The following is a 10,670-nucleotide window of genomic DNA, read 5'->3' as shown; positions in this document are numbered from 1 at the left end:
GAAAACCCAATCGACTCTACCAGAAGCCTTCTAGAACTGATCAATGAATTCAGTAAAGTCACAGGGTACAAAATCAATGTACAGAAATCAGTTGCATTCCTATACACCAAAAATGAAGCAGCCGAAAGAGAAATCAAGAAACTGATCCCATTCACGATTGCATGAAAAACCATCAAATACCTAGGAGTAAACCTAACAAAGGATGTAAAAGACCTATATGATGAAAACTATAGAAAACTTATGAAAGAGATCAAAGAAGACACCAAGAAATGGAAAAATATTCCATGTCCATGGATCGGAAGAATAAACATTGTGAAAATGTCATTACTACCCAAAGCAATCTACACATTCAATGCAATCCCCATCAAAATTGCACCAATATTCTTCTCAAACCTAGAACAAACTATCCTCAAATTCATATGGAACCACAAAAGACCCGTTTAGCCAAAATTATATTGAAGAAGAAAACCAAAACGGGAGGCATCACAATCCCAGACTTTAGCCTCAATTACGTTATTTTTAAAAAAACTTAAATGACAAGCTGTGGAGGTCAGGGAGAGAACCTCTTTTATATATTACAAGTTAAGAATCTTTATACAATTTTAATGGAAATCTTTTACGTCAGTTGTATTTAATATTTTCTTGAATTTTCTGGAAGAGGTGTCCTCTCAAATCTGTTGACAGTAACAGTCTTACTGTGATATGCTAAACCAAAGGAGGATAAGTAAATAAGCGTATAGAAATAAAGGTTTTAGCTGCCAATTTGGGGGTGGGCTATTCTCAAAAGGTAACTTTAAGTCCAGTGTGATTTGTTAAAAGTAACACTTTTTCAGGATACTTGGGTAGCTCAGTTGGTTCAGAGTCTGACTCTTGATTTGGGTCAGTTCATGATGTCACAGTTCATTAGATGGAGTCCCAAGGTAAACGCAAAGAGCCTACTTGGGATTCTCTCTCTCTCTCTCTCTCTCTCTCTCTCTCTCTCTCTCTCTCTCTCTCCCTCTCCCTCTCCCTCTCCCTCTCCCTCTCCCTCTCCCTCTCCCTCTCCCTCTCCCTTTCCCTCTCCTCTGCCCCCAACCCACGAGAACGTGCTCTCTCGCTCACTCTCTCAAAAAGCATTAAAATAATAGTAACACTTTCTCCCTAATTATCTGATAATACATGACTATCTTTGGTCCGTTATACTTAAAACCTTAGGGGCACCTGGGTTGCTCAATCGGTTAAGTGTCAGACTTTGGCTAAGATCATGATCTCACAGTTCGTGAGTGCAAGCCCTGAGTCAGGCCCTGTGCTGACAACTCAGAGCCTTGAGCCTGCTTCAGATTCTGTGTGTCTGTCTGTCTCTCAAAAATAAAACATTAAAAAAAAAAACCAAACCTCGACAGACATCTTCTCCTGCTATGCAAAAAGTATATTTAAATGGGTAGCTGTAACATTTAGTAATCTGTTTTATTTCTTAGCGACATTAACTTATTTTCAGGAGAGTCTCTTACAGTTTTTTAAAAATTGCATGTGTGCAAATTTAAATTAGTTGGTAGTGCTATGTAGAAGGAAAGATGGATTTTTAACTCAAAATTGAGTTCACTTTTAATAGTAGACCATGAGTATAGCTAATGTATAGACCTTAGCTAGCTTTTGAACATTGCCTGATATCCTACAATTACTTTTAATGGCTACACAACAAATCATTGTACATAAGTGCTGTAATTCTTCACTAATCTCTTTATTGTAAACATTAAAGTGGTTTTTAAAAATTTTCTTTAAAAAATTTTTAATGTTTATTTTTGAGCAGAGAGAGACAGAATATGAAGCAGGCTTCAGGCTCTGAGCTGTCAGTGCAGAGCCCAATGCAGAGCTCCAACCCACAAACTGCAAGGTCATGACCTGAGCCGAAGTCAGAGGCATAACCAACTGAGTGACCCAGTCACCCCAGTTTTTCATTATATCTGTATATAATGCCTCAAAACAACTCCTTACCAAAATTCTGTGAGCAAGTTCTGTTAATTTCTGACTCCAAAACAAATTAATGTTTGAATTTGTCACATTTACTTCAATGTTTGGCATTTTGATGGGCAAAAAGTAGTTATCTTATTGCTTTAAACTGTAATTCCCTGACTACTAGTGAAATAGAGCACCTTAATATGTTGACTTACCAGCTTCCCTTTGGGAAGATCTTTAATGGATCTTTAATATCCTTTGGATATTTTCCTCTTGAATTTTTTTCTTTCCTAACTTGTAAGAATAGTTCATGTGATAGGAATATTAATATCTTATTCTATGTATCTTAACTATTTTCTACTAGTCTTTCACTTTTTATTTTACTACATTTAGCCTTTCAGAAATGTTTCTTTTAGTTTTCTCCCTCCTTAATGGTTTCTCTAATTAGACCTTTCCATTTCAGAGTTATGTATGTATTTTTTATACATACATATATCATGTTTAAGATACATATTTAAGGGGCGCCTGAGTGGCTCAATTGGTTGGGTGTCTGGCTTCGACTCGTCTCACGATTCGTGGGTTTGAGCCCCGCATCGGGCTCTGTGCTGACAGCTCGGAGCCTGAAGCCTGCTTCATATTCTGTGTCTCCCTCTCTCTCTGACCCTCCCCTACTCACACTGTCTCTCTCTGTCTCTCAAAAATAAATAAAAAACATTAAAAAATTAAAAAAAATAAGATACATATTTAAATCTTTTATAATATATATAGTGTAAGTGGGTGGTAACTTTATTCTTCAGAATGATTAGCTGACTTCCTTACACTATATATTGAATAATCCTTTTTTAATTGAAATGCCCCTTGTATTCTGTATTAAGTTTCTATGTATGTGTGGATCTGTTTCATGGCTCTATTCTCATTTTTTGTGCCAGTACCTTAGCATTTTAATTAGATTAGCTTTATTATCTGGTGGGATAAATCTATACTGAATGGTGGGTTGAATTTTTGTAATTCATACATGCTATATTTTCCATATGAACAATTGTATTAATTTTATATTAGATGTACTTAAGGATATTAAATCTTTGTCTCTAGGAACTGGACATTATTCATTTATTCTGTTCTTATTTTATAACCCCTAATAAATTTTTTTCTTAGAATTTACTTTTTTCTTATTAAATTTATTTCTGAATATAATTATAGAGTTTTGAAAACATAACTTGAGATGTCATTGTGAAAAATGTGCAGATTTTTAAACTATTATTACAATTATTTCCTTTAATTAATTTTTTAATATAATTTATTGTAAAATTGGCTTATATACAACACCCAGTGCTCATCCATCCCAACAAGTGCGCTCCTCAATGCTCATCACCTACTTTCCCCTCTCCCCCATCCACCCTCAGTTTATTTTCTGTATTTAAGAGTCTCTTGTAGTTTGCCTCCCTCCCTCTCTGTTTATAACTATTTTTTCCCCTTCCCTTTCCCCATGGTTTTGCGTTAAGTTTCTCAAGATCCAAATATGAGTGAAAACAGGCTATCTGTCTTCTCTGACTTATTTCACTTAGCATAATGCCCTCCAGTTCTATCCATGTTGCTGCAAATGGCTTGATTTTATTCTCTCTCATTGCCAGGTAGTTGTCCATTGTATATATAAACCACATCTTCTTGATCCATTTATCAGTTGACGGACATTTAGGTTCTTTCCATGATTTGGCTATTGTTGAAAGTCCTGCTATACCCATTGGGGTACATGTGCCCCTATGAATCGTCCTGTATCCCTTGAGTAAATTCCTAACAGTGCTATTGCTGGGTCATTGTGTAGTTCTGTTTTTAATTTTTTGAGGAAACCCCACACTGTTTTCCAGAACGGCTGTACAGTTTGCATTCCCACCAACAGTACAAGAGATTTCCCATTTCTCCACATCCTCACCAGCATCAATAGTTTCTGAGTTATTCATTTTATCCACTCTGACCAGTGTGAGGTGGTTATCACAGAGTGGCTTTGATTTGTATTTCCCCTGATGATAAGTGACGTTGAGCATCATTTCAGGTGTCTGTTTGCCAGACTTTTCTTAGGAAAAGTGTGTCTATTCATGTCTTCTGCCCATTTCTTCACTGGATTGTTTGTTTCGGGGGTCTGGAGTTTGGTGAGTTGTTTATAGAATTTGGATATTAGCCCTTTATCCAATATGTCATTTGCAAATGTCTTTTCCCATTCTTTTGGTTGCTTTTTAGTTTTGTTGAATGTTTCCTTTGCTGTGCAGAAGCTTTTTATCTTGATGAGGCCCCAGTACTTCATTTTTGCTTTTAATTCCCTTGCCTTTGGAGATGTGTCGAGTAAAAAATTGCTGCAGCTGAGGTCGAAGATTTTTGCCTCCTTTCTCCTCTAGGGTTTTGATGGTTTCCTGTCTCACATTCAGGTCTTTCCTCCATTTTGAGTTTATTATTGTGTATGGTGTAAGAAAGGGGTCTAGTTTCATTCTTCTGCACATTGCTGTCCAGTTCTCCCAGCACCATTTGCTAAAGAGACTGTCTTTTCTCCATTGGATACTCTTTTCCTGCTGTATAAAGATTAGTTGGGCATACATTTGTGGGTCCAATTCTGGGTTCTCTAGTCCATTGGTCTATGTGTCTTTTTTTGTGCCAATATCATACTGTTTTGATGACTACAGCTATGACTACTACTAGAAGCTAAAGTCTGGGATTGTTATGCCTCCTGCTTTGGTTTTCTTCTTCAACATTACTTTGGCTACTCAAGGTCTTTTGTGGTTCCATACAAATTTTAGGATTGTTTGTTCTAGCTTTGAGAAGAATGCTAGTGCAATTTTGATTAGGATTGTATTGAATGTGTAGAATCCTTTGGGTAATATTGACATATTAACAATATTTATTCTTCCAATCCATGAGCATGGAATGTTTTTCCATTTGTTTATATCTTTTTCAATTTTCTTCATAAGCTTTCTATAGTTTTCAACATACAGATCTTTTACATCATTGGTTAAGTTTATTCCTAGTTATTTTATGGTTTGTGGTGCAATTGTAAATGGGATCAGTTTCTTGATTTCTCTTTTTTATTAATTTTTAAAATAACAAAACACCTTTTTTTTTTTGAGAGACAGAGTATGAGCAGGGGAGGGCAGAGAGAGAGGGAGACACAGAATCTGAAGCAGGCTCCAGGCTCTGAGCTATCAGCCCTCAGTCCAACATGGGGCTCAAACTGACAAAACATGAGATCATGACCTGAGCCGAAGTTGACCGCTTAACTGACTGAGCCACCCAGGTGCCCCTTGACTTCTCTTTCTGTTGCTTCATTATTGGTGTATAAAAATGCAACCAATTTCCTTACATTGATTTTGTACCCTGCGACTTTGCTGAATTCATGTATCAGAGTTCTAGGAATCTTGGTGGAGTCTTTTGGGTTTTCCATGTAGAATATCATGTCTGCAAAAAGTGAAAGTTTGACTTATTCTTTGCCAATTTTGATGCCTTTTATTTCATTTTGTTGTCTGATGGCTGAGACTAGGACTTCCAGCACTATGTTAAACAGCCGTGGTGAGAGTAGATACCCCTGTTGTATTCCTGATCTCAGGGGAAAATCTCTCAGTTTTCCCCCACTAAGGATGCTCTGTGGGCTGTTCATAGATGGCTTTTATGATGTTTAAGTATGTTCTTTCTATCCCGAATTTCTTGAGGGTTTTTATTAAGAAAGATTCTGTATTTTGTCAAATACTTTTTCTGCATCTATTGACAAGATCATATCCTTTCTTTTATTAACGTGAAGTATCACATTGATTGATATGTGAATATTGAATCAGCCCTGTAGCCCAAATATGAATCCCACTTGATCATGGTGGATAATTCTTTTTATATGTTGTTGAATTTGATTTTCTAGTATCTTGTTCAGAATTTTTGCATCCATGTTCATCAGGGATATTGGCTCTTTTTCTTGGGGTCTCTGGTTTGGGAATCAAAGTAATGCTTCATCAAATGAGTCTGGAAGTTTACCTTCTATTTATATTTTTTGGAACAGCTTGAGAAGGATACGTATTAACTCTGTTTTAAATGTCTGGTAGACAGGCACCTGACTAGCTCAGTCGGTAGAGCATGAGACTCTTAAATGTCTGATAGAGCTCCCCAGGGAAGCCATCTGGTCTAGGACTCTTAGTTTTTTGGGAGATTTTTGATAACTGATTCATTTCTTTACTAGTTATGAGTCTGTTCAAATTTTCTATTTCTTCCCATTTGAGGTTTGGTGCTCTGTGGATGTTTAGAAATTTGTCCATTTCTTCCAGGTTGTTCAGTTTCTTGGCATATAATTTTTTATAGTATTTCCTGATAATTGCTTATATTCTGAGGGATTAATTGTGATAAGTCTATTTTTCATTTGTGATTTTATCTATTTGGGTTCTCCCTCTCTGCTTTTTGAGAGAGGTTTCTCAATTTTGTTTATTTTTTCAAAATCCAACTCTTAGTTTCATTGATCTGTTCTGTTTTTGGTTTTGTTTTTGTTTGTTTGTTTGTTTTTTGATTCTATATTTGTTTCTGCTCTAATCTTTACTATTTCTCTTTTGCTGAATTTGGGATTTCTTTGCTGTTCTGGTTCTGTTTCCTTTAGGTGTGCTGTTAGATTTTGTATTTGGGATTTTTCTTGTTTCTTGAGATAGGCCTGGATTGCAATGTATTTTCCTCTTAGGATTGCCTTTGCTGCATCCCAAAGGGTCTGGATTGTTGTGTTTTCATTTTCATTTGTTTCATGTATATTTTAATTTCTTCTTTAATTGCTTGGTTGACTCATTTGTTCTTTAGTAGGATAGTATTTAACCTCCATGCATTTGGAGGTTTTCCAGACTTATTCTTATGGTTGATTTCAAGTTTCATAGCATTGTGATCTGAAAGTGTGCATGGTATCATCTCAATTCTTTTGTATTTATTGAGGGCTGTGTTGTGACCCAGTATGTGATCTATCTTGGATACTGTTCCTTGTGCACTTGAGAAAAATGTATAATCTGCTGCTTTAGGATGAAAAGCTCTAAATATATCTGTCAACTCAATATGGTCCCATGTATCATTTATTATTGATTTTTTGTCTAGATGATCTGTCCATTGCTGTAAGTGAACTACTAAAGTCCCCTGGTGTTTGTAATTGTTTTATATATTTGGGTACTCCTAAATTTGGTGTATAAACATTTATAATTGTTAGCTCTTTTTGATGGATAGCCTCTGTAATTATTATATAATGCCTTCTTCATCTCTTGTTACAGCCTTTAATTTAAAGTCTAGTTTGTCTGATATAAGTATGGCTATTCCAACTTTGATTTGACTTCCAAGTAGCATGATAGATGGTTCTCCATCCCCTCACTTCCAATCTGAAGGTATCTTCAGGACTAAAATGTGTCTCTTGTAGAGAGCACATAGATGGGTCTTGTTTTTTTGTTTTTTATCCATTCTGATACCCTGTGTCTTTTGATTGGAGCATGGCATGTAGTCCTTTTACATTCTGTGTTATTATTGAAATATATAGGTTTAGATTCATTATGTTATCTGTAGGTTTCATGCTTGTAGTGATGTCTCTGGTCCTTTGTGGTCCTTGTAACATTTCCCTCACACAGTCCCCCTTAGGATGTCTTGTAGGGCTGGTTTATTGGTGATGAATTCCTTCAGTTTTTGCTTGTTTGGGAAAGCCTTTATCTCTTCTTCTATTCTGAATGGTAGGCTTGATGGATAAAGGATTCTTGGCTGCCTTATATTCTTGTTCACCACATTAAAGATTTTCTGCCATTCCTTTCTGGCCTGCCAAGTTTCAGTAGCTAGGTCTACTACCATCATTATGTGTATGTCTTTGTATGTTTAGGCCCATTTATCCCTAGATGTTTTCAGAATTCTCTTCATCCTTTTATTTTCCAGTTTCACTATGATATGTTATTGCAGAAGATTGATTCAAGTTACGTCTGAGGGGAGTTCTCTGTGCCTCTTGAATTTCAGTGTCTGTTTACTGCCCCAGATTGGGGAAGTTCTCAGCTATGATTGGTTCAACTACCCCTTCAGCCCCTTTCAACTCTCTCTTCTTATGGGATTCCTATGATACGGATATTGTTCTGTTTCATTGAATCACTTAGTTCTCTAATTCTCACCTTATGGTCCAAAATTTTTTTTAATCTCTGTTTTTCTCAGTTTGAATTTTTTTTTCATAATTTTATCTTGTTTCACCTATCCTCTGCCTCTTCAGTCCTTCCTGTGACCATCTCTATTTTATTTTGCACCTCATTTATAGCATTTTTAAATTCATCATGACTACTTTTTAGTACCTCGATCTCTGTAGCAGTAGATTCTCTGCTTTCTTCTAGCTATTTTCAAGCCCAGCGATTAGTCTTATGACTGTTATTCTATATTCTTGTTCAGTTATATTGTTTATATCTGTTTTGATCAATTCTTTAGCTGCCATTTCTTCTGGAATTTCTTTTGAGGAGAATTCTTCCGTTTCATCATTTTGGCTAGTTTTCTGTCCCTGATGTGTTTTAAAAGCTGGCTATGTGCCCTGCACCTGTGAGCACTACTATATTATAAAGAGGTCCTACACTGTCCAGGACCTGGCCCTTCAGGAGATATTTTTTGGAGAGTGTTACTCACTCTCTGTTGTTGTGACTTTGGCTACTTTACCTCCCTACTTGTAGTGATGTTTGGACCCTCCACAAGGTGTGCTTTGATTTTTTGTTGAAGTAGTCCTAGAAAGGAAAACAAACAAAAAAACAAACACAGAAACACACTAGCACACAAACAAACCAAAAAAGCACCCCCCCCCCCAAAAAAAACCCAGAAACATCAGCTACAGGTAATCAGTAGGGTGGAGGTGGTGTTAATGGAAGAGGCCTTATCTCATACAAAGAGAGAAATGACAGGGGTGGGAAAAAGAAAGAATAAAAATTGACCAGAGAAACTATATGGCTTAATCCAGAGAGAGAGAAAGGAAAATTAAGAAGGAGGTGGGGAAAAAGAAAAGAAGATAAAGTTGTCCAGACAGAGAAACTATTCGGCTTAATCCAGAGAGAAAGAGGAAAATAAAGGAGGTGTGGAACATGTATCATAGGAATGGATTTAATATGTCTGCTTAAACAGACCAACAACTAGAATAACCAGAGGAGTGAAGAGATAAGGAGGAGAAGAAGAGGAATCCACGTATATAGTGAGAATCATCCGAAAAGTAAAGCAGGCACCGCAGCAGCGCTTGTCTGGAGGAGGGGCAGTCCGCCTCCTCAGCATCAATCCTGCTCCAGTAAACACACAGTCACCAGGTGCAGAGGGGTGTGGTTCAGTGTCAGCAGTTCCCACTGTCTGATCCCTGAGGCCCCATCTTGGTGGTTGTAGGGAGAAAAATGGCGAACCCCCCCCCCCACCCACCCAACTCTCTCATCCACAGACCCGGTGTCCCAGCCTACTTTGCGGGCGTCCTCACTGTGCCGCAGGCACAGACTTGACAGTTTGTCCGGTTCTGCCGACTCCCGCGCCCTGGTGCTTGGCTGGGGTCCCAATTCCATTCCATGTGCCGGGCGCTGGGGAAGCGCCACCTGGTATGTGGTGCCCAGCTGGCAGACACAGGCAGATTTTGCCCTGTCTCAGAGCACTCCAGGGAGGGGTCACTTGCTCCTACTGGGGACTGCCACCCTGACCTCGCCACTCAGCCTCGGGCTGGTACCCCTCTTTGCCCCAGTCTGGAGCAAGCCTCAGTTAGAGATTGGATCTTTCTCCTTCCCCGTCTGAGGTTTTCCTCTTGTCCAGAGGTGGCCCTCTGCTTCCCCCAGCCTCTCTGTCTCTACCCTTTGTCTCTCCGCAGAAGGGGATGCCTCCCCTCTGTTAGTTTTATCTCTCCTTGTTAGTGATCACATACCTATGGCCCATCAGATTTTCCCGGTGGGTCCATGGGAGCACGACTGTCTCTTTTCCTCCCCAACTCTTGGGGTTCAAAGGCCTTTGGCTTCAACACTTCTTTGTTGGAGAGAAGAGGGAAGTTCAGATCCCCCTACTTCTCCGCCATATTGGCCCCTCCGCCTACACTATTTCCTTTAGGTTTCTGATAGAATGCAGCATTTTTAATTAATGTTCTGTTTAATTAATAGTTGGCAAATTTAGATTTCTCAAATATTAAAATAGGGTAAAAACATGATACGTGTTCAGTTTTTTCTTTAATTTTTAAGAGGATCTTTAAGGTTATCAACTTTATGTATGAATAGCACACTAGTTGTTTGAATTCTGGATAAACAGAATTTGTTGAATGACTTTGTTTTTATTCTTATTATGTCCTAAGGTTGCTACAACTATAAATATGAGACAAGGATACTACCCAACAGATGGATGTATTAAAGAAGATTCTTTTATAGAAAAACTGAAGCCTAAAAAGTATGTTCTATATGCAGTTATTTTAGTATTTAAAGTTCATCTAAATTCCACCTCTATACTACAATATGCTTGAGGTCCATGCAAAAAAGTAGCTACCTTTTATGTAGGAAATGGATGATTAAGTCTTTGGTGTTGTAAAAGCAACTTAAGCAGGCTGTGTTGTAGCCTATGAACAAGTAATATATTGTATCATTTATCTTGAATGTATCATAGATAAGCTGCTATATAACGATTGCCACTTCAGATAGCTGTGAAATTAGGTGATTAACTAGTTGTTACATAACCTTCTAATTTCTGTATAAGTCTAATTACATGAAACAGAAGTTGGTGTTTTGATTTTTTAC

General features: G+C 37.6%; 1 protein-coding gene across 1 annotated transcript in view; it reads left to right on the top strand.

Annotated features, from left to right (window-relative positions):
• RNF17 (ring finger protein 17) overlaps positions 1–10,670 on the top strand; it is a 122,730-nt gene that overhangs the window by 7,777 nt on the left and 104,283 nt on the right. The window contains exon 3 of the mRNA XM_029936189.1: positions 10,235–10,326. Within this exon, the coding sequence (XP_029792049.1) occupies positions 10,235–10,326 (92 nt within the window). The remainder of the gene's footprint in view (positions 1–10,234; positions 10,327–10,670) is intronic.

This window comes from Suricata suricatta, chromosome 4 (genome assembly GCF_006229205.1).
Source record: "Suricata suricatta isolate VVHF042 chromosome 4, meerkat_22Aug2017_6uvM2_HiC, whole genome shotgun sequence".
NCBI lineage: Eukaryota > Metazoa > Chordata > Mammalia > Carnivora > Herpestidae > Suricata > Suricata suricatta.
This window is presented reverse-complemented; position numbering and strand designations above follow the sequence as displayed.